Source organism: Fringilla coelebs (genome assembly GCF_963513975.1).
Source record: "Fringilla coelebs genome assembly, chromosome: Z".
NCBI lineage: Eukaryota > Metazoa > Chordata > Aves > Passeriformes > Fringillidae > Fringilla > Fringilla coelebs.
The window spans coordinates 64,977,698-65,002,553 of NC_140031.1; the positions used below are offsets into that span (position 1 = coordinate 64,977,698).

General features: G+C 45.2%; 1 protein-coding gene across 1 annotated transcript; it reads left to right on the forward strand.

Moving 5' to 3' along the window:
- Nucleotides 1–13,579: 13,579 nt before the first annotated feature.
- On the forward strand, nucleotides 13,580–15,089 carry TMEM271 (transmembrane protein 271; the record flags this gene model as incomplete). Its single annotated transcript, XM_084225820.1, has 1 exon — nucleotides 13,580–15,089. One exon carries the CDS (start codon nucleotides 13,580–13,582, stop codon nucleotides 14,672–14,674), a length of 1,095 nt encoding a protein of 364 aa, XP_084081946.1. The 3' UTR covers nucleotides 14,675–15,089.
- Between the last annotated feature and the right edge of the window lie 9,767 nt (nucleotides 15,090–24,856).

Genomic DNA, 24,856 nt, shown 5'->3' on the forward strand with positions numbered 1-24,856 from the left:
TATAATAAAAATTTTAAAAGCATAAATCCAAACCATGCAGGATTCCCATTTTAATTCCAAGGGAGATAAGGCACAGAAAAAATACAAGCATAGGCAAAACTCCTTCCCAACACAGAAGGATGGTTCCTGTAATCAAAATTTTGGAAGACTTAGGAGAAGGGAAGAAGAAGGAGAAAGGAAAGGGAAAGGGAAAGGGAAAGGGAAAGGGAAAGGGAAAGGGAAAGGGAAAGGGAAAGGGAAAGGGAATATTTCATGTATCCAGCAGACCTATTGAAATAAGTGTATCTAGAGGCCTGGCAGATGGATGCAGGGAGACTGAATCATGTTTAGAAGTTTTCACTGAAAAAGACACAGAGGTGGCTCTGAGCAACCGATCAAATAGACCAGGAACCAAAGCAGAGTGAAATGGTCCATGGAACGAAGTGGAGAACGAAGAAGAAAAAACAAAGATATGTATGGCTTCAGCTCTGTACAGTGGCAAAGACTGAATACACTCACATCATGAAGGTTTTAACAACTGAAACCTACAAGGATCCATCCTTGTATATTTCAATATACTCTAAATCTGAACTTTAGTTCATGCATTATATATTTTTAGTATTTTCTGTAACTTTTAGAAAGTGGGAATTACACCATGCACAAATCAGTGGCTTGGCCCCTGAGATCTTGATGCACAAGCAGTATGGCTGTGTTTACACAACATTCTGCACGACTGCAGTCCCTAAAAGCTTCACAGAGATTTTGAAACTCTCTCACTGGAAGTAGCAAAGTGCTGGATTTGGCAAACGGAGTGTGCATGAAGTTTAGCAAGTCTATAAATGTATGGCAATGCACTTGAACAAAAATAGCTCAAACTTTTACGTAAGCTGATGTTCTGCGAGTGAACTTTTATGTGCCATCAAGGGAAAGCCCTCTGAGTCACCACACGTAAGTCAACGCTGTCAGATGCCCTGGAGCAGGTGAAGCAGCTACAGCGTGCACATGTGCTGCAAAGCATGCCATCAAAATTATCTTAGGCAGCCCTGTTCCTTCTTCCTAGTATAACAACAGGAGTCTGGGGCCAGTGCTTAGAGGCAGTTGTTCATACAGCTTTTCCCTTCATAGACCAAATGGAACTTTTCAAGAAGAACCTGGAACAGCAATCAGGGGCTGTTTGTCCCCTCCTAGCCTTTCAGCTCTTTGCATGGACAGACAACGCACTGAAAATTGCCATAAGCTGCAGGCTCAGCCATCCCCCTGCTCCAAATTTTGTTGCTTTCAGGTTGTCTTAAAAAACATGGCTGGAAGTGGGGATGGAAGGGATTGCATTTTTCCCCATCTTTTCTGAAAGCCCATGTAAGATGGGGAAAGGGGTGAGGCTGTGAAAATGCAGTATACCTTGTGGGACCCCCATTCTGACATCTAACAATTGCTCAGATATAGACTTTTTGCTGCCCTTCAGGGCCCTGTCCCCCAAGGTTGAGTTGTATAGCAGATGAAGTGAATGGGTAGGAAGACTCATATTTTTAAAATTCACATATAAGTGTTGCACCAGAGGCGAAATCTTGTGCCCTCTCTCATCATTTCCTGCTATGATAAGCACCTATTGAAGGTTCCTGGGAGATGGGCCATCCCAGAGGGCTGAGGACACCATGGTCAGGAGAATGTGTCTTTCATCTACATCAGGCCCATAGCAGAGCAGAGACTTTTCATTTGCTGAAATATCAAATAGAAGCAAAAAGTACAGCAATGTGTCAGCCTCTCAGAAAAGCAGGCTAAAGAGGCACTTCAGCAGGAACAGCTCTACCTGAATGACCTGTAGCAGATACTTGGCTTGTCTGTTATTGGACAATTTTAATAGCATCATTTCTATATGTTGTCAAGACACATTCCCCAGGAAAGTATCCAGACAGACTGAAAGTTTTACCTCAAACCAGTGACCACTAATCTTGCCAGTAGATGTGACAACAGGTTACTCATTTCTTCAATATGGTCGTTTTTGCAACTTACAGTACAAATCCCAGTGCCTCTTCAAACCATTTCTCCAGAAGGAGATTTCAACAGACTAATATCAACATCTATTCTGGCAGTCAGCCTACCTTTCAGACCCCAAGTCATGCCAAAGACAAGGTCAGCATGGAAACAAACCCTCCTTCCCACCACTGCAGGGACTTTTTCAGGCAAGGGAAAGGCTAGCCAAATGCTGCGATAAAATCATTTCACTCCCCAAATTTTCCAAGAGCTCTTCATCAACAACTCTAAACTAAATACCTTTAAAATCTATGAAAACAAAACAATCTCCTAGCTGCCCTCACACACATATCCACACCCACACAGAGGCTAATTCTGTTTGTAGTTCAGCAGCTTTGATTAAAAGTTGCAGTTGTTAGTAGCAGTTACACTGCTCCTAACATTGCCAAATGACAGGATTTTCTGGCTTTCTGGGCTTGCACTGCACTTGCAGACATCAAGATTTCACAGAGCCCTGACTTTAGAAAGTATACAGCTTCACGAAGAATAGGCCAGAACCAAGGTTGTTTGAAAACCCCACACCACAAAATCAATATTTAACACATTGGATTTCCTAGTGAGTCTTCAGAGAGAAGTGTCTGACATTTGAGTTGTCCTGGGTCAATATTAATTGCACATATCTTCTCATCTGCATTTACTGCCATGTTTCCACAATTAAATTATAAAAACTAAATGAAATCTCTGAGTTTCATAGCTAAATCTGCACGCTAAGTTAATTAACACTGTAATGGAAACCACAAAAAAAACCTCAGGCCGGTCTGATCCAAGGTCCATTAAAATAAGTGACAGCTTGATTATAACCTGAGCCACATTAATAGCCAGGCAGCTTTAAAAAACGGGGTAGTGATGAACTGTTCCACAGATGTCAAGAAACGGTGGTGCATGGATGCCAACAGAGAGACCTCTTTCTGCCACTGTCAGCATTTCTGCCATCTACTTTGTGTGCACTCCCTGTTTTCCATCAACAGGACACAGGGCAGGCCTTGCAGCATACTCCAGCAGTCTCACTGCTTCCAGCTGCTCTTTAGGAGGCAAAATGGTAAGAAATGCGTCAGCCAGCATCTAAGGCACCAAGAGCCATCGTCACATGATGGGCTGAGCTACAAAGGAAGATGCCAATTTTGCTTCATGGGAGGTGCAGGATGCTGGGCACCAGAGAGTGCCATAAGATGGCACAGCATGCTCCTCACACATAAACTGCATCTTGCTCTTTCTTATTGCCAGACTGCATTTGTCTTTCAATCAATCAACTGTTCTTTACAACTTCCCAACGCATGACACTTCAGAGCACTTTCCAGCAAGAGCAACAACAGCAACAAAATTAATATTAAAAGGAAAAAACAGGGAGAAGCAGATATCAAAAAGAATAAAAGCCAAAATTTTGGCTCGGTGGTTAAATCAGGAAGGTGAAGGCTTATTCACCATGTGTAGCACTTGGGCCTTTGTCAAACATAGCACATACTCATCTAACCAGCTTTGGCAAGGTAAGGAGTTGTAAAATAAGCAGTGAGATGCTGTCATGACCAACAGCTCCCAGAAGCATCGTGTGAAAAGCTCCAATGATGCACTATGAGGATCCTGCACTCAGAGTCCTACAAGCTGCAAGTTAATTATGCAGACAACTGAACAACAAATTATTGGATTCAAAGGCATAGTACTGAAAGGGAAAAGTGAACACCCGGAATATGGATGAGTTTGTATAACCTGAACCTGCAAATGTGGATTTCTTAGTCATAAACCAGCTTCAAAATACAGCAGAAGTGTTGCAAAGCTTAATATGGTTAATTGAAGCTAATTATACCTAATTATGTATGTAACATATTGCAGAGAGTTATCTCAAAACAAGTATGTTTAATAACTACAAACAGCACACATAATAGGGAACACTACGATGAAGTTTTTAAAGAAAAAACATAATAGATATGCTCAAAAGCAAAAGCAGAGTGACAACATTTGAAGAGCAGCAACTGCTCCCGCCATCCTTCTGACAGTACCTGTCAGGGGCTGCCATAGACTCCCTTGTCCCCCCACATCTGCCTGCTGAAAGAATCCCATCACCTTCCTCCATCCAGCCCTACCCCATGGAGAGCACGAGGGCCTGACCACCCAGCAGGCACAATCCCTCATCACAGACTCTGGCATCTGCAGTCCCCACGGGCCAACACAAAGTGCCACTGCCAGGTCACGGGGACAGAGAGGCTGAGAAACACCATCCTGTCTCTGTCAGCAGGTTGCTCCTGCTCTAGGTTACCAAAAGAAGAAGCAACTGATGGTCAGGTCCAAATGTCTCACAAAAACACTGCCTGCTGTCCTGCATCAGAGAAACCATGTATTTGAGAACAGCCCCCTGTTCTGGGACTGCCAAGGAAGCAGCTCAGAGTTGTTGGGATGAGCTTCAGAGAAGGGAAAAAGTAACAATCAAAGCCATCACCAAATTAATTGTTTTACAAAATGGTAATGGCAGGATACAGCACAGGGTTCTGATTTGGCAAGACCCTTATGAGGTGAAAGGGGAGTCAGACCATATCCTCACTAAAGAGTAGGAGGTTGTTGAGTCCTTGTGGCATTTTCATCCCACCTTGCTGGGCCTTGAGAGCTTGCTCAAGACAAATTAGTTCCACATGCCCCAGGAAGGTGGTAAGGGCCAGAAGATACTTCAGACCCCCTTACAGAAGCCTCTGGCAATGTAGTACCAACAGTTAAGTGCTCGCTCACTGTGACTCCTATAGGAAATGGGTTTCATGAACGTAAAACCATTCTTTCTCCTCCAAAGCAAAGTTGGACTGCATGATGGATTCATATTAATCAGTTTTCCCCAGCTGTCAGTTCCTAGACTTCGTCTGGGCTTTTCCTAGCTAAGGAAAAAGAATTGCCTGTGCAGCACTTCAGCTTTGAAACCTCAACTTTGTCCAAGGTTTTTTGCCATCAGAGAAGATCACTGCTTATCAAATGATGGAAAGGATAACTCACTTTCAACACAGACCTACAATGAAGACAGTAGGATCAGATCTAGGGAAATAACTGTAATTCTCTGACATAGCAACTGAAGAAAAAATTCCCTTGACAACTGAGTAAGGAATTTAAAGAGTCAATAGGCAGGAATGAAGGGATCCAGCAACAGAAATTAAGTTCTAAGTGCAGTGGTAGGTTCTTTCATGCTTTTGAAAATGAATGCAAGAAACAAAAGTCTGAAATCATGGCAGTGATGGGAAGACCTCAAAATTTGTAGACATTGACAGCAGATGAGAAGATTAGGCACGCCTAATCGTCTTTTACATCTTTCCTGAGCATGAAAAAGATTTGCTGACAAATGCACCTCAAAGTCAAATAGGAATATGCAGCCATGACAGAAGAAAAGAAAGCAAAGGAGAAGATGGCTGAAGACATAGGGGACAGCATAGGTCTTTAGCTCTGGTCAATGCACAGAGCAGAAAACATACAGCAAAGACAGACTTCCTCTAGAGGAATGAGGGACTCCCATTGGAGGTGGGGTACTGCTTGCACCCAGATAATGGAGAATTAAGCAGAAAGGAACTGTGATGGTGAAGAAGAAATGAGCAGAAAGCCTAACATGAGAAAGAAGAGCAAAGAGAGGTTTTATGAGGAGCAAACAAAATAGAATAGACAGAAAAATTTAACAGATAGAACTGGAAACCAACCTCCAAACAAGAGAGGGTCAGATTTACATAACAAAGGACTCTGGGGAAAAAAAAAATCTGTCATCTGAGGGAAAAAAATAAGGTTCTTCGAGCACTGAGAGGCACAATGAAGTTTTCAACAGAGAGAGAGTGTTTGAAATATCAGAAAGGAAAAAATGGAGTTATCTTAAGGTAATAACAGAAATTTGGGGGAAAACAGTCAAACAGGAGGAAAGGTCATCAGTGCCCCCAGCTGGCAGCCCCGCAGCTGGGTGGAGGACAGAGAATGGGGTGCACTGAGTCTAAATATAACCTTCTGTGCGAAAGACCTGGCTAAAAAGCAATCAAAATTCTAGGATAACTGGGAAAGGTCCTTCCACTAGAGATGAGGAAGCTGTAATACCATCATTCATGGCCTTGGTAAGACCATGAAAGATACAGCATTCTGTCCTGGTTATGTGCTTAGGGATGAAGTCAAACTGCAGAGTATAAAGAGTTTTTAATACAAAGGAGGGGTGGGGGAAGCGGGGGGGGGAAGGGGGGGGGAGAAAAAAGAATGAGAATAAGAAAAAAGATCTGGCCTGTTTAGCAAAATGAAATCTCAGAGGGAGTATTTTTGCTGTCTATAAATACATCCAGAGAGTAAACATCAGAGAAGGAGAAGAGCCATTTAAGTTAAAGGACAATGTTGGCACAGAACAAATGTGTGCAAGCTGACCATAAAATACACTTAGCACTGAGACAGGCAGTTTCTAATCACCAGAGCTGTCAGGCTCAGCACAGTCTTCCAACAGGCAGGCAAAGAATTCTAGAGAAAACTGGGAGTTGTTCATGGGTGCCATCACAGGGACATGATGTGTGCAAGACTTACAAGTGGTCTTAGGAAGTCCCCCGCTAACAATTTCCACCCTTTTTTAACCTTAAAATTTATTTCCAGTGGTGCTGCAGACTCAGTACAGTGAGTTTATGTCCCCTGACAAAAGTTTCCCCTTACCAGCCCTTTAAAGCAGTCCACCAGTGTCCCAGGGAATCAAGAAAAGTCCAGTGCTACCCTGTGTCCATGGAGAGTCAACTCCTCCGCCAGCAGCTGCTGCTATGGGCAAAAAGGACAGTGTGTCTGCTGCTCCTTCACCAACCCACACACCTGCAAGTGTTCTCCATTGGCAGGGAAAAGGATGCCCTTTGATGGGGATCATTTGCAATTACAAGCTAGGAAAAGACCAGACAAGAAGCTGAGATAGGGCCTGAGACCTCTGGGAGAAAGAAGCTGTGAGAGGCAGCTAGGACAGCAGTTTTGTAACCAAGCTACAGCAGAAAACACAGCTCAACCACAAAAGCAAAAATCTGTAGGCATCATTGAGGCAACAGCCACACGGAGCCCTCAGGCAGCAGGAAGGCTCTTCCTAGGCTATAGATCAGTGTAGATCTGCACCAAGGCAGACTCACCATGCTCTTTGCATTCAACAACCAGCCAGATTATTCCTGGTCTCAACATCCAACCAAAGCAGGAAATCACGATGCAAGTGATCTACACCTTCCTAGCATGACTTTTGCTTACAAGGCAGCCCCAGGTAGGAGAATGACTTACCTATTATTCTGATTGAAGAAGATCCTCATGCACACTTTCCCAGCATAACAACCCTTCTTCTCCCCTCCACCCCTGCCTCGAAATCTCTTTCTGTAGAAAATTCAATGTTATTCAGGCTAAAAACAAAGCACCCCAATAGGCAACCAAGTTTAGTAAAACACTCAATAGAAGGTGACCCCTAGTCCCTCCTTCAAGAGTAAGTTATGCCTCGATATTAAACAATCACTGAATGAAATGCAATTTAGGTGCACAGAAATTCAGAAGTGCAGCATCTTTTGAGGACAGTCTCCTCTAAGACAAAATAGCATCAGCAACAGAGAATTCTCAAGATCCCTGTGTCAGTCCAGTACCTAAATTTTGGACCCAGGCAGGTGAGACTAACAAGACACCTTCTTGAATTAGTGGGCAGCATCTGATGCATCTCAACTCACCTCGTGCACACACAATCCTTCCTCCCCTTAGATGCAAACAGGTTTGTTGTCCCAACAGATGGGAGAGTACAGTGTCAAATTAGAGGACACAGAGCTAAGTAACCCTTTTCTCCCAAATTAGGAAGCTAGCTCCCTTTCCCCTAAACCTGGAATAAACCCTGTTGTGCTGATTATGGCTTGGATAGAGTTAATTTTCATCATAGTGTCAAATATGGGGCTGTGTTTCAGACTTGTCCTGAACACAGGGTGGATAATACAGAGATGTGTTTTTTATTGCTGAGCAGGGCTTACACAGAACCAAAGCCTTTTCTGCTTTTTGTACTGCCAAGCTGGAGAGGAAGGTGAGGGTGCCTGGGAGGCTGGGAGGACACACAGCCAGGACACATCATTCAAACTACCAAAGGGATATTTCAGACCATTTCTCATCATGCTCGACATTTAAAGTGGGGGGGGAGAAGGAGGAAGAGTGGGACACATTTGGAGTGATGGTGTTTGTCTTCCCAAGTCACTGTCAAGTGTGATGGGGCCCTGTTGTTCTGGAGATGCCTGAACACCTGCCTTCCCATGGGAATTGGTGAATCAATTCCTCATTTTTCTTTCCTTGTACATGCAGCTACTCCTTTCCCCATTAAATGATCTTTATATCAACCCACAAGTTTTCTGCCTTTTGCCCTTCCAGTTCTCTCCCCAGTCCCAACAGTGGCAGAGTGAGACAGTGACTGCATGGTGCTTGGTTGCTGGCTGGGGTTAAGCCACAGGTTAAAACCATACAGACCTTTCAAACTTCTTAATGTCTTTATTAGCATTGTTCAGCAGATGACAAAGCACAGATGTATGATCGCTGCTCAGGTCCTATGCTGAAGGCCTAGGTCAGAGATATGTCAGTCTTAAGCCTTAAGCCTGATCTCAAAGATATGGGAATATATCAAATACGCAGACTGAACTGAAAGACTAAACAGAAACACACTTCAAAATAATCTGATAGCCCGAAGTGAAGGACTTTGAGACACCTTTTGGCTGGCAAGGTGTTCAACAATCTTTTGTGATCAAATTTACAGCTTCCTAGAACCTGCACAACAAAATACGACCCAGGTCCCACCATTAGAGCAGCAGTCAGGAAGCTATCAATTTTCCAAAAATTTGCCATAATTCAACAATTTTGTGACATAAATAAAGAAGTCCTTGTTTAAGTAATGCATCAAATAGTATCAAATAGCCCCAAGCAACCTAGTCCAACCCCAGAGATGTGCCTGCTTTGAGCAGGTCTCATGAGACACCTCTACTGGTCTCTTTCAACCTAAATTACACCATGATCTTAGAGTGCAAACCAGCTTGCTGTTCTTATAACCCTAACATCTCAAACATTTTTTCCCTTATTCCAAAACTCCTAGCACTAACAGCTGCCAGGAAAGCCCTGCATGTTCAGCTTCTAGCATAGGCTTTGCTTTCACTATTTTAAATCCTTATATTATCTTCCCAACCTCTCTGAAATGTCACCCATTGAAGTAGCATTTCCAGATGTTTTTTCATCAGTGCCCAGCGACCAGTTAGGTCCAGACTTTTAGCCTTACGTAGGTCCTTTTCTAGCATGTGTTCTCCATAAATTCCCTGCAGAGATTAGTCTTTCCCATAAAATACTGTGAAAATTAGAGAACAGCAGGCCTCTAGCACACAGAAATATGCTTGTAGACCTTGTAAATGGGAAAGAAGGACCAGAAAGAAATATGATGGATTTCCCCTTCAGAGTTTCAAATTTCTAATTTCTAATGTATTCCTAGTAACTGTGTGTACAGCAATTTCTGCAAAGAGATTTTACAGTCCATAATGTCCCCTATGGAAACAGGAGGAAAAAAATAAAAGCAAAAAGTAGTAGGAAACAGAATAAGTTATGGTAGGTTACACAGCCATCATGACTGAATAGTTAAAGCTATGACAACCGTTTATCAAACTGGCACAGAAATAACAACACATATATCTTATCATAAACACAGTGTGGGAGAAGAGGCAGACAATAAAACAATGCAATGCACTTTGGTGGCATAAGCTGAAGATCTCCATCTATTTTACAAGCACGCATTTTAGCTTCAAGCCTAGAGTGCAAATAATTAATAGCTCTGTTGTCCTTTGTGCCACTGAGTCACCACAAAAAGTTAAGAGGCTGATCTGCACGCTACTGAACACATCCAGTTCTATGCACGGCAAGCAAAGCAAGCCCACCCTGTTGGTCATGGCAGTAACCACTCCCAACAAGGCACCAAACCCAGCGAGCAGAGCTCCCTCAGCTCCCCTGTGAGTCAAACAAACTTTGAACCAAAGATCTCCTACCATTCTTTGGCGACAGGAACTGGCCATAAGTGACTACCACTGCAACACACAGAAAGCCCAGACTATGATTGTGAAGAGACTGCTGGGAACATATGTTCCAGGCTGGTGCTATTCTACAAAACCTTGTACGCTGGCTCCAAAGCCCACCAGAATAACTCTTGAAAACAACTCATAAACTTTGGAAAATGAGAACATGACTAATACAGTTTAGTGATAAAACAGCTGCCAGGGACTCAAAACAACCTGCAATGACTGATGTCTGTCAAGGCCAAGCGGCTTGCAAGTGGATCTTTTGTTGCACCTAGATACTCTTTTTTTTCAGCAGGCAGACCTGGTTGAGGAATTAGACACACACAGATCAGCTAGCTAAGGCCACTAGCTAGGACCGAGGTGATGTGCATTACCCTTTGGGGTCCAGAGAACTCTTCAGTGACCTTCATTTGCAACAGTAGGTCAGCCCTTCTTTTTACAGTAATGCCAATTCAGTCATCAATAAATCATTCAGTATACATATATAGATGTTTTATAGAGTCTTATGTCTATTATTATTTATGTACCAACATCATTACAATGCTTTTAGACCTATTATCCAAAGAAGCTGACCTTCAATGTGCAGGATAAGCTAATGACCATACTCTGTGTGCATGTGTATGTGTATGTGTATGTGTGTGTTTAAAAACTATCCTGTTACTGAAAATGTGTCACAGTGCAAAGCTGTAAATAACCTGGTGAAAAACTGGGCTAATTCAGAGTGGCAGTGAAACACAGGGAGTTTATGAATAAATAACATGTGGTGAAACAAGTTGGCAGTGAAACTTCTGGCTTTGCATATTGAACATGGTGCTTGGAAGACAAAGAGGTGTTTTGGGGAGAAGCAGGTAAGATCTGGAAAAGGTTAACAGTCCTCCTTTTATTCCTACTCCACAGGAGAAATAAAAAGGTGCAGCAGAATTATTAATTGCATTATTAACTTTGTGTGTTAGCCTGGCCTCTCACAATGCACAGCTTTGTGGGATGCCATCAAAGATCAGTCTCTATCACAAACGCAGGGAGGAAAAGGTCCTTTCTTTAGAAGATGACTTTCAAGACGAGGAACACTGAAGACCAGAAACAGCTGTAGGAACACCTGAAGAACCATGCTGGAGAAGCCTTCCTGACTACTTCTGGCAGTTGCCAAAACTAGATGGAAAGGAACACCAAGATGAACGCTTTGTACAAAACGAACAATTTGCAGCCAATGGAAAGTTTGCTTTTTCTATTCTAACCATTGCAAGTTAAAGGCTGATTAATAAATTGAAGCATAAAGGCTTAGAACTTTTCTTAGTTTTGTATTTATTGTTAAATTAATCTTCTCACCATTCACAAGTAAGTATTTCATTTTTTTAAGGTCTTGACGATCAAGTTATAAAAATCACACATTTCCCCCACATGTAAGTTTATGCTGTGTGTCAGGGAGTAAGGCACTTTGCCCATTCTATACATATATGGTTCATTAAGTGTTTACTCCCCACTAACTACATCTCCTCATCCTTCAGAGTGTGTCTGCCAGGATTCTCTGGATTAACAGCTGGTTTGAGAGTTTACGTGTGCTTTCGGAAGCAATATTTTGATGCTCAATAGAGATCTTAAGAGGTGCATACTGCAATTTATAAAATCCTGTGTGTCCTCTATGCATTCACGTTTTAAGAGTGATGGGGTGAATTCTTTTCCAGACACCTGAAGATCATCCCCAGCAGTCCAGGCACTCACCACAAGCCGAGCCAAAGCCAAAGTCACAGATCCTACAGCAAAATCTTCACACGGCCACAGATCAGCAGGCCAAGACATTCAGTCCTCAAGGTAAGGGAAAACCTGGGAAGAGTTAAGGATGACTGGGGATCACATTCCCAGCCACCTCCTTCTCCAGGGACACAAAAAGGCTGGTCAGGACTTCTGTGTTTTCTCACATACTCGGCGCTCCATGGGCCTTTTCTGAACAGGAGGGAGAGAGCAAAATTCCCTTCTCTGTGTGGGGCAGGATGGCCCATCCCTTTTGGATATGAGCTCTTGGATACTGAGCCAATGATACTTCTGGATACTGTAACCTTTAGAGAGCTGCACTCCAGGCAGGACAGGCTCCCACCGAGTGCCCCTGGGAGGACCACAGCCCCATGCAGGGCCCAGAAACCTCTCTCGGAGAGGAGCAGCTCCTGCAAAGGAGACCTGTGCCCATCTGCCCGAGATTACAGCCGGGCGCTGTTGCTCCTCAGGGAGGTGCCAGGAGGGCCTACCCCGACGAGACAGAGGCAGCAAGGTCGCATCTCTGCAGAAAGCCAAGCACCGGATAACGCCACACACGCCCCTCCTGCCACCAACAGGTGCACTTGAGCTGCTGGAAGAGAAAACGATTTGGAAAACTGCTTTTTCTCTCTCGCTTGCTCCCCTGAATGCTAATCAGCGGCTCCGGCTAAAAATACCCAGCAAGGCTGGCGTGCGCACAGCAGATAGGGAAAATGGGGGAGCTGAAAGGCTACAGCTTCCCGGAAGAAAAAGGGACTGGCGAAGAAGAGCCTTCCTCAGGAACCCCTTGCCGCTCCGAGGCTGAGGTTCCAGCCCCTCCTTCACAAGGCCACTGCAGGTGCTCCCCGAGGAGTCGCCGGGCCACCATCTACCGGGGCAACTGGGCGGCACCACCCCCAACCAGGCTTCCACCCCCGGCGCTGCAGGAGCTCCCGGACGGGGCGTCCCGAGGGTCCTGCCTTGGCCATTCGTCCTTCGAGCCCCGCTGCCCACGGGGTGCAATCCCACAGGGGTTCACCGGCGGTGCACCAAAAAAAGAGGGCTAGGGACCGCCGCCCCCGCCGGCACGGAGGACCTGCGCCGGGCAGCGCGGCGTGGGGGGCTCGGTCCACTCGCTCTCTGCATCGGAGCGGCCGACAGATCGCAACGCGGTCACAGCGATGCACGGCGGCTCGCCGGCCTCCTGGCGACCGCAAGAGCTAAGAAATAAATAAATAAAATTAAGAGAGGGAGAGAAGGCAGGAACACGGAGACAAGCAGCAGTCCTCGGCAACGGAACCCGCGGGGGTGTTCAGACCCCCGCCACCCCCTGCCCGAGCCGCGCGTCCCGAGCCGCGCTCTGCTGTGCGGGGCCGGCCGGAGGGCGACGTGCGGCCCCCCCGCGCCACGCGGGTGGGAGGGCGGGCTGGGCAGCTCCGCCGCCCCCGGCCTCAACGGGGGTCGCACTCTCCCCCCGCCACCCGCGACGGCCCGGTGGGCCGCCCCCTCCGTCCCCCCGCCCGCCGCGGCTTCCATCCATAATTAATCGCCTCCCCGCAGCCGCCGCGATAAGAGAGGGCGGGCGGGGACGAGGAGGCGGCGGCGACCGGGAGGCGGTGGGGGGAGCGTTGCGCGCTCGCCGCGCCCGGCTCACTGCGGCCGGCAGCTGCCTGCCGTGCGGAGCGGAGCGGAGCGCAGCCGCCCCGTCGGGGAGCGCCGCGCTCGCATGGCCGCGCCGCGCCGCGCCGCCGCCGCCGCGGGGCCGGGGGGGGCCGCGGGAGGAGGATGAGGCGGACGGCGGGGCGGCGGCGGCGGCGGCGGCGCGGAGGATGAAGTGGAGCGTGCGGGGAGCCTGCGCCGCGCTCTCCAGCTGCCTCCTGCTCGCCTGCGCCCTCAGCGCCGCCGCCGTGGGCCTCAAGTGCTTCTCGCTGGGCTCCGAGCTCAAGGGCGAGCCCTTCCGCCTGGGCACCGCCGCCGGCGCCTTCTACTCGGGGCTGCTGCTGGCCGCCGGCCTCTCGCTGCTCGCCGCTGCGCTGCTCTGCTGTCGCCCGCCCGACGAGGCGCCCGTGGCGCCGGCTCCGGCACCGGCCCCAGGACCGGCACCGGCCTCTGCTTTGGCCCCCGCCGGGGACCCGGACCCGGCGAGCGGCGGCCCCGGCGGGGCGGAGGCGGCGGCCGCGCCGTCGGGGCCGGTGGAGAAGGCGTCGCCGGGGGGGCGGCAGAACTTCCTGCTTCTGGGGGTGCTGGTGTTCATGCTGGGCGTGCTGAGCGCCTTCGCCGGCGCCGTCATCGACGGCGACACCGTGTCGCTGGTGGAGAGGAAGTACTCGCACTATTGCCTGCTGCAGCCCGGCGGCGCGGCCCGCCCGCGGAGCGGACCCGCGGCCCCCGACGGCACCGCCGCGGCGCTCCGCTGCCAGAAGCTGCGGGACTACCAGCAAGGCTTGGTGCTCTCCACCGTTTTCAACGCGCTGGAGTGCCTCCTGGGCCTGCTTAACCTGCTTCTTGTCAAGAACTACAAGGCCGCGCAGCAGCGCGGACGGAGGCGGCGGCGGCGGCGAGCGGCCCCGGCGGCGGCAGCGGCGGCGGGCGGGCGGCGGCGGCGGCGGAGGGGCGGCGGCGGTGGGCGGCGGGCGCCGCGCCACAGCCAGGGCTCCCTCTTCTCCGGCGGCGAGCCCGAGCTCAGCCCCGGGGATTGCCCCTTCCAGGCCGTCTCCTATATCAACGTGGGCGTCTTCCACGTCTTCGACGAGGCCGGCGTGGAGGTGCACTGTGGCGGACATCCCTCCGTCGAGCTGCCCGGCTACTCGCCCATGGACCCCGAGCTCAACGCCTCCTATCCCTACTGCTACCCTCTGCCCAGCGAGCACCCCCCCGCCTACGAGGAGATCTACCCCGGGGAGCCCTGCGCTCACGGCACTTAGCGCCGACCGCCGCCGGGACGCCCGGCTCTCCGCCCGGCCCCCGGATCGCCGTGACAGCCGGGAGCGGGCCCGCCGGCGCTTCGCAGCCGCGGGGCTCGGGGACAGTTCTCGCACCACCGACGGGATGGTCCCGCCGTCGCGGGCGCAGCGGGACACGGGCGGCGTGCCGCCGTGCCTCTGGCTCTGCGGAAGCTTCTCTTCCCTCCCTCCCTGCTCTCCTCTTCCTTCCCCCCCTTCCCTCCCCCACACCGACCCTTCGTCCGCCGGCGGCTGAATTTTCCGAAGGCTGCGCAAGAAACGCCTAAGGGTTGGTTGCTCCCGTCGCCTCTCCTCTGTAGCCAAATTTAGTTTCCTTCAAGTGATTCATCAGTCTCCAGCTTTAGCAGTCCAGAGTTACCCATTTATGATAACCAGCCAGTGTAAGGAAAAGGTGTCATGAAGCTTCTTTACCTCTCAAAAGAGCTAAATTTCTAAACAACGCAGAGACATTTGTGTCACGTTTACTAGAGGTGTATTGGGGATCTTTAACGTTTACACTACTCCTTGGGAGAATTGAGTTCTGTTTTAAGATTTAGTGAGTTAAAACATTCGTTGGTCTTGTAAGATGCACATTGAGAAAAACCTGCACTTTGAAAAAGAAACAGGAAAAAAATCAACAACGTTTTTGTACACTAACGTGCCTGCTTTTGTTGATAACTTCTTACTGTAAAAGCTTTCAGAAGTCTATAGTGAAAATGTTTGGTAAATTCACTGCAGTTTAAAATTGATGATTAGTTCCTTTACTAAAATAACTGAGATGTTGCTAGGATATGGCAGTTAAAAAGGAAGTCCAAATGTAGTACACATTCCTTTTTGTAAACAGGTTCTGTGTTTTTAATGCAAGGCAGGATTTCTTTTTGTTTTGCACAGGTGAAGGGTATAATTCTATTTTGTACAACTACATGGTTTACCTTGTAAAGAGTTCCATTTTACCTGTTACAATTCATCAATCTGGTAAGCTTGAATATTAAAAGTTTTATTTGAAAAATATATATCTTGTAAACAGCCTTAACTGGTGCAGTAGTCACAGTTTTAAAGGAAAAAAAAATATATATATATAAACCATCCTGGAAGACATCTTCCAAATGTGTTTTCAAAACAGTATTTATACTCCTATTTTAAAGCAAGGGTTTTGTTTGTTTGTTTGTTTTGTTTGTTTATTTAAAGAAAGGCCAGTCTAATTTCTGAAAAGGGGGAGGGGGAAAGTGATGGGATCGTATGCTGTTAACTCTTCGTGAACTTTGAGGTATTAAAAAGGGTTTCTGCAAAGAGAAGAAGTGCTAAATCCTCCTTCTTGGATTCTGCTGTGGAATGCCAGTACAGATAGCATAAGAAAAGTGCTAATTAAAGAGAATCAGATGCGGCATATTTTATTACATCATTTGAGAACAGACAAAGGCTTGATTTCATGTTGCATGAAGAACCTGCTTGCATTTGGTTCAATACCCCCTCCTCCAGTTAAGGTATATTGAAATGAAGTATTGCAAAGTAGCCTTTTTGTTAATCCTTTGTTTGGAGCCTGCTGCATAATGCCAGTGTATCAGCTACCCAGGGGCTGGGGGGGCGGGGGGAAGGTGGAAGAGGAGGGGAGACGGAGTGGAGAGAGAGTTAAGAGTATGCAAAGTTACAGTCTATTTCTGTGGTTCGTGGAAAATTATTTTGAACTTTTTAGCTGCAGAGAGGCTGACGTAATTTGCAGCCTTAGAACTGGAGAGAGAGAGATTTGATTCTAAAATATTCAAAAAAACCTCTGCACTGTTGTTTTCTAAAATGTTTTGACTTGCACACTTTGTATAATCTGAAATGCAGAATGCCTGAAAAGTCTTAAAGTTGCAAACTGATGTCTGTGAAGCTCACATTTAAAGCTCTAGTCTAGAGAAGAGAGTGAAAAGCAGCAGTTGCCAATTTGTCAAGTAGTTCTAAATAGCAGAAATTTAAAATAGAGCTCCTTTTGGCCAGCATATTTCCTGGTGTGGAATGCCAGTCTAAAACATATGCCCTAGCTAGGTCCCATTTTAGTACTGAAGATTGGTTTTATGCTGCCTCTCTGCAGATGCACCTTCTTAACCCCTTATGGGAAAGTGAGAAGTCCAGTAATCTTTGCCTGTAATATTGATTTAGGCACAAGACCAATTCCATAGCATACTTTATTGCTCATATGAATGAGATTTTGCAAAATGAGTAACTAAAGCAGGGAAACTAATTTCTTATGTAGGTCTCCAATTGAATGAGTTTTTGAGACAGCATAGTACCTGATACTGAATTAAATGGGAACTGCTAGACTGCAGAGTGATTTTGGAAAACAGACAAACCAGCTAGGTGCCTAAATACAGATGCAGATGCGTAATAATAGTTGTTGGTTTTTTAAAAATTGGCTACATACATTGTAGTTCATGGAAGCTGTATCCTAGTTTTACTTAAGGAATTGATTTTTTGTCATAAAAAGACAGCATTTTACTTAAGATAGTTATTTTAGGAATTATGAACTAGACAATTCTGAAACTCCAGATGTTCCAAAGATCAGTGCTCAGGGAAATAAATGGAAAGTCAAGAAAGCTACCTATTATGCTCAATTGTTTAAATGTAAACAATTTTAGACTATGGATTTTTAAGATTGTTAAAGTCATAACTTTTTTTTGTATGTGTGTGTGTGTACATGCCTGTGTAAGTGTGTTTGTGTTTTATTTAAGTCTTTTCAGGATGCCATTGAATTAGAATATTTATTTGCAGCTCAATTTTAGTTCCCAAATTTCTACTTTTCTTCATTTGGGCTTTTATCCCTGGAATAGTTTAATTTAGTGGTGGACAGATTGCCAGAATAATGTCCAAGTCAGACTCCCACAGAAGCCAGTAGGCGTTGTTTCATTGACTTCAGTGGATCTGGGCACAAGTGATATGTAACACCTACTCTAAATAATCTTCAAAGTAATCTCGATCTTCTGGCATGACAGGATGCAGCAGTGGCATATCATTTCTCAGTTATTTGTGATTTCTATGAACAGCAGTATTAACGGAAGTCACCTATGGTGTTATACACAGGTTTTTAAAAGCAGGAAAAGAAATTGGCAGGCAAATTGACCAAACAAGCCATGTTTTATTAAAGATGGTATATCAGTGTTCAGGTGTCTGGTGACTAACTTTTCTGACAAAACACAAAACACCACACAAATTTATTTCTCAGTGAGAAGAAACTTACAAATACAGGATATGAGATGAAGCTTCACAGGCATGATTGCAGTATTGTGAAGCTGTTTTTAGTAAACCTGAGTCATCATTCTATCTTCTGAGCAATAATGTTAGAGTGTATAAACTATACTGTGCCAAAATTGAAAATAGGCTGGTGTGGGAAGCATTGGAGCTTAGGTTAATTACCTGAGAGGACTCATACTGTCCCTTTATTTCCCATTCTCCATCACAGGAATGTCAAGGTGAATGCAACCCTGATCAATTCCTGTCACTGAAGGGTGATAAATGCAAGGCTTCTGCCTTAAGTGGCAGAACCGGGGAGAAGGGAAGAGAAACATGTATGTGCTATCAAATCTCCATTTTGCCTACCTGAAGGAATGACAAGACTTCTTTTTGCCTTATGGCTTGTTGTTTTAATTTGCTTCCAGCTTTACTCACATCTGTTCAAAGGGAGGGAAGAATAGGTTCAATACTACTGTTTTGGTCACAGTCAAGTACTGATTTAGTAGCAGGCTGCTCTCAGCTTTCGTGTTCCTTCTGCAGGTAATAGTGGCTAGTCAAGGTCTGAAACGGTGGAAAATCAAGTCTGCTGTCTTTGATGAGACAGGATTTGCCTTCATGTGGAAAAAAATTATTCCCACCAGCCTATTAGCAATTCACATGAATTATTTTCACACTCCAACATCCTTGCTTAAATCTTACTTATACTTTGCATTGTAATTGACAGACAGTATATACATTAATCTAAAAACAGGAAAAAAGTATGTTAGAGGGAAATTGTATTAAAGTAGTACAGATTTTACTCAAAGTTTGATTTCACTGTAGGACTTCTTTGGTTCACCAAAAAGTGCTATGGCGGCTGGTATAACTTAGATATATTTCAGACATACTGTTTAATAATCAGAAAAGGTTTCTGAATGTTCACAGAATGGCAATCTGTTTCTGCTTTTGGATATAGTACATATGAAAACCTTTTCTTCATTTTGCCATTTAATCCAAGATTGATCCTCAAGAAAATGTCAGTAATTGATCTTGTAACTTTAGGATCAATAAAATAAGTTTTAAAGCACAGCATATCCTATAAGAAAAGCCTAATGCTCTTCATTTCATATTCTTTATTGTCTTAGGTGGATGTCTGATAGTAATAATAACTGAAACTAGTATTTAATTACCATTTTCGTTACAAAACTTGGTTTTCAGGTACTTACAACTCGTACAAGTGGAACCATGGTATAAAATTTCAGGTTTTTCCATGAAGTTGAGTCTGTTTCCATAAGTCAGGTATTTCTCAGTTACAAGATGTTCAAATATTTTGGATAAATGCTGGTAAAAATCTGTTCATTTTGTATGATGGCACTCTATACATGTGCTAGAGTTACTCTAATACAGGCACATATTTCCAATTAAAATGCATAAGGGTAAGACTCAAATTTGTCATGATCACTGTCCAGTTTTTAAATTTCTTAATTATCTCTCAGTAGTTAATGGCATGGGATTAGGGCTGGTGTATGTTCCAGAATCAGCAGCAGCTCATCTAATAACAGTTTAGCAGATAACAGATGGACTTCAGGAAATCCAGAGGCTAATGGAGTGCTGGGGGAAAATCTTCAATTACCTGTTGCAACAATTCAGCATACAGTGTTTCCTGCTCTAAAGGAGGCATTGCCCAAACAAAATAACTAGAAGAAATCTGAGCTTTTAAGTTGAGTACATCATGTTCTCCTTCTTACACTACCAGTTCTGAAATTCTTCCCTTGCATAGCTTTTGAAGAGTGAAATCCTCAAATTGCTCTTCTAAAAATGTGATCCAAGTAACTGCCTAGCTTTCTATTGGCCAGGTGTGCTATGTTCTTTCTAGCCAGTGTTTGGGCACCATGGGGAAGTTCAGCTGAAGTTTATGGCTCTGTCTCCCTGATGTCAGCCTAGAGTGTCTGTAGTTGAAGACCAATTCATCTAAGAAGACAAAAGACTCTCTCAGGTGTATTTCCTTTAAAGGAAAAAGTCCTGCTGTCCTGTTCCATTCCTTTTTCAGACCCAAATGCCTGAACCTTCAGTGAATTTACCTTGAGGCAGGAGTGGAGATGACATTGCAGATTGCCACTGCTTTGGTTGTGGAATTTTAGATATCTGGAAGACCTCCTTAAGCTTTGTGGAAGGAAATGCTTCTAGAGAAAAACACATACTGACTCATCACCAGAACACAGAAAAGTCAAGTGTTGATGTATTCCCATAGCAAAACAACTTAGCAGAAGTTCCCAGGGTTTCACTTATGGATTACTTCTGGCACAGGTCTGTCTGATGGGGAAATTCATTTCATGGTCTTTGCAAATGAATCATTTGTTTCACTTCAGCAGGTAGGATTTAAACACCTACTAAATACCTCCAGCATCCTTACCAGTTTGTCTCCTCTGTGGCCATTGTTAGCAGAGGATAAAGTGAAGTGTGGGAGGAGAGAAAGCTTATCATGATCCTCTTAATGGGTTCAGAGGACTAAACGTTCCAAAGCGTTCATTGGTTTTATATTAAGATTTGAGAATTGAAGAATACCTATAATATCTAAAAGGATTATTTTTCAGGGTTTATATTTTTGGAAACCTAATACTTAGGTTTAGAGAAGGTTCTTTCAGAATTTGCTTTTTCTCCCAGGTTCTACATTTTAAATGAAAGCTCATCTCACAAAAATACTCAGTGAAATCTCCAGGCATTTAAATTATTAAATTTGGGGAGATTAAGTAGAGCTGTCCTACAAATTACTGAGTGCCACCAATTCCAGTAGAGGTCATATAAGGAGTTTGACACGTGGTGCAGATGAGGCCTTACTTGCCAGGATTCAAATTCTGGCATTTCCTCACAAAGGACGGAGGCAACAGCACAAAGTTGTGCTACAAAAAAGGAAGTTACAGGCAATCAGACAGTCATGGATTTTGGATGAGGTATGTACAGTCTCAAGGTCTATGCAGCTGCCATCCATTCATGATTAAAATGTATGCCTAAGGGATTGTCAGTGGTGGATCTGAGTAGAGGCTGATCTTGATATGTCTAGGTCCAATGGCTCCTAGAAACGAAGCTCATACTTTCACTGGAAAGGAAAGAGCCACTGAGAAATTTCTATTTCCTTGCATTTTAGAATATTTACCATTTCCTGAATGACACAGAAGCTACTGGTGTATGCAGATTGTCTGAATTAGACTCCCAGGAAAATAGGAAATGGAAATGTAAGTGTTGAAAACTACTTAATCTGTAGTAAAACCTTTTGATGTGTAATCAAAAATTATGTTAATTCCAGTAGCATATCCTCCTGACCTGGGCACTGAAAATTACTAGAATTGAAAAAATTGCTACCTCCAAAATAAGACTGAAAGACTGAAAAAAAATCATATTCTGCTTTCTGATTCATCTTTTGCTCTAAATCAAAAAGAAAGAAATTCTGATACAGCTCTTCTCAAAACTGTTGCTAAGAAATATGGTTTGTTATTCTGAATGGAACATAAGGGTGCTTCTCTCAACAAACTGGGAGATGATAGCTGCATAGAAATGCATTTGGCTAGCACAGAGACTTCCTCCTCAGTGAGGTCCTTGGAGAACAACTAGAAATGTACTGAAAGGCACCATCCTCATCCAGGTTTACCTGGACCATTGTTTGCTGCATTGAGCTTCATGTTCCCCTAAGCAATGGAGCTTGTCTTGTCAGTGGGAAGAAGCATTTGTCTCTTGTGACACACGGATCCAGGACCTGGATACCCAGTGTGGGGAGCTCCTGGCCCCTGAGAGAGGAGTGCTGTGGTGCCGTGCTGTGATGTGCTGAGAGCGGGTGAGGTGGGACATGCACAGCCCAGGAGAAATGCTCCTCTGTGCTACCACAACGAGGAAAGCAGTTTCTGTCACAGTGCTAAGTTCCAGACTTGTTGTGCAGTGGTCCTGGGTGCAGCCAGAGCTTGGCTGCATTGGGGGAGCTGCTTCTGGGTCACTTCTGCTAAAGGAAGTTGTTAAAGTCAAGTGGAAAGGGAAAAGAACTAAATGTCTTTATTGGTATCCTCTCTCTCCCCCTCCAAAAACAGTAAGGGATCCAATTGCAGATGTTCACAACAGAGGCATTAAGTTGTGTCTTGGGTCCAATATTTATCCTCTGCTTCCTCTAGCAACTTCTCCAAAGGATCAGCTCAGAAATGCCAAGTGCACACTTTCTGTTGCCTCTTTGCTTATGGGGAGAGCCTGCTAATGGTGTGCTGAATTACTCAATCAGCTGGTGGGGCAATAAGTAGAAATGAGCAACAAATGATATTTGGCACATTATGAGAGCTATGAGCTGCTCTGGGCTGTCCTTCACTGAAGGGCTGTGGCAATTCTTGTCTGCTTAAGGTCTGCGAGATCTAGAGGTCCAAAAATGAGGATCTCTGTTGGAAGTTTTCCTGGATGGATTTATCTGAGAAGTCAAAAAGCAACTGTTCCCGTGTTTCAGTAAATGCATCTTGGCATCCAAGCATGAAAAGGAAAAAAGCATAAACAAGGAAGAAGTGTTGATTCATTCATGGTTCATTAATTTTTCATCAAGGACAGCAAAAAGACAAACATTAGTGTTAACATCTCAGATTCAGAGAATTGCTTCATTGTAAGAGGTATTGAAGCTGACTGATAAGGAAGCAGCAGAAAGTACACCAAAAGAAAATTGATATTTCACAATGCTACTGTCAGACCATTCATAATGTTAGCAAAGGCTAACAAGACCATGAATTTCAACTTCCCTTATACATGCAGCTGGAAATGCTGCAAGTCTCTAGACGATATTCAAAAACTTCTACACACGACTAGACTAGACCTGCAATCCAGTACTTTCTGTGTTCATAGTTCCATGTTGGGACTTTTCAGGCATGTGTGGCTCTGTGTGTGTGAAAAATATGTATGCTGGCTGTGGACAGATGGCCATCTCCATCTTCCCTACTGCCACTGCAGAGCCAAGCTCATCCATTCTGTTTGGCACTGCAGCAGAACATCGGAGCACCCCTAATCTCAGCCCTAAATCTCAGCAGAAGTGCAGGCACTGCCAGCATCATGGAGCCACACCCGACTCTTCCCCCATCCCTGGGGGGGCCCAGTGGAATCTGCAGTCTGTGGACAGAAAGATTCCACCACAGTTTTTCTCAGGAAAAAAAGACAAGCAGGGTACTGTTCAGATCTTCAGCTTCTCAGTTTATACTGGGACCCCTGACATCCTCAGCAGCGGAGACCCTCAGTGCACTCAAGGGTGCAGCACACCAGGTCAGGTGCCAAAAGAAATGCCTTTCTTTCCTGAAGGAGTAGAGTCACAAGAGCACACAGAAGAGAGACCAAAGCACTGATCTCCCTAACTTAGAGAGTGATGCAGTTTGAGATAGAGAGGGCCAGGCTGCTGTCCTGTGATGCCCAGCCCCTACAGCCTATCACCTGATGCACAATGATACGTGGGGAAGCAGGGGGAGCAGAATGACAATCACATTTAACCAATTAAATTGAATGCTGATGGACCAGCCAAAGGGAGTTAAAACACACATAAGCAACTTAATCCTCATCCTGCCCTCTCCTGGGCACATTCCCAGAAAGAAATGGTCACCTTGTTACAGCAGTATGGAACCCCAAAAGAAATTCCCAGGAGAGGTAATGCAAATGGAGACATCCAGCTAAAACCCACGTAAACAGAGTAGAAGCTGATCTCTTAAAATTTCACACCTCTTCTTTCTTTTGGAACAGTCACATCATTTTGTTCTTTGCATTTTCAGCTCCAGCTCTCAGGAAAGATAGAAGCTGGTAGGAGACAGACACTGATAAAGGCTGTACTGGCAAAGTGTCAGGTAAAGGGAAACCATTTTTACATTTCTGCTCTGACAAGAGAGGACAATATATTCTAGCCTGAAAGCTTAGATGGCAGAAGCAGCAGTGATTAATTGCTCTAATTAGAGCTCCAAATAGGAAAGAGTGAGTTTCCTGAGCTATTGCATGCTAAATTTCCTCGCTTCTATGAATAACTGTATTGCTCAGAGGAGATGGGCATCAGAGTGCATCATCAGAACAAACATTTACCCACTTCAACCCAGAAATACCACTACAACCTCAACACAAATCGCTGTAATGCAAGGAGACAGCAGGCCATTTTGGCACCTGGGAGGCAGTGTAACAGTCCAGCTCCTCTGCTTCCCTAGAGAGATCATAAGTCAGAGAATCACAGAATAATGGAATGGCCTGGGTTGGAAGGGACCTTAAAGGCCAACTACTTCCAACACCCCTGCCATGGACAGGGAGACCTTTCACTAGACCAGGATGCTCAGAGCCCTATCCAACCTGGCCTTGAACACTTTGAGGTATCTGGCAGCCACAGCTTCTTTGTTTCAGTGCCTCACCACCCTTACAGTAAAGGATTGCTCCTTATTTCTAATCTAAACCTGCTCTTTTTCAGTTAGAAGTAATTTCTCCTTGCCCTGTCACTACATGTTCTTGGAAAAATCTCTCCTCTTCTTTCTTTTAGGCTCCGTTCAGTTACTGAAAGGCCAAATTAGATCATCCTGAAGCTGCCTCTTCTCCAGGCTGAAAAATCCCAATTCTCTCAGCTTTTCCTCATAGGAGAGATGCTTCATTCCTCTGATCATCTTGGTGGCCTCATCTGGATTTGCTCCAGCAGGACAATATCCTTTCTGCGCTGAGATCCCAGAGCTGCATGCAGGACTCATGTACTCACGTGTGTGCATGAACATGGGTGAGCTCTCAGTCTACCACACCACACTTGCTGGTTTCAGTGAGCTACAAATTTCTGCTGGCCACCAAAGCATTAACAGGAGATTTTTCTGTAACAGGGCTGGTATCTTAATCCTTTTGTGCTCTTTACGGATGTTTATAACCTACCACCTCCACCTGCCTCTCAGCCACCAGTGAATAAATGTCAGGTCCTGATTCTGACCACTTTGATGTGGACAAATGGAAATAAAATCA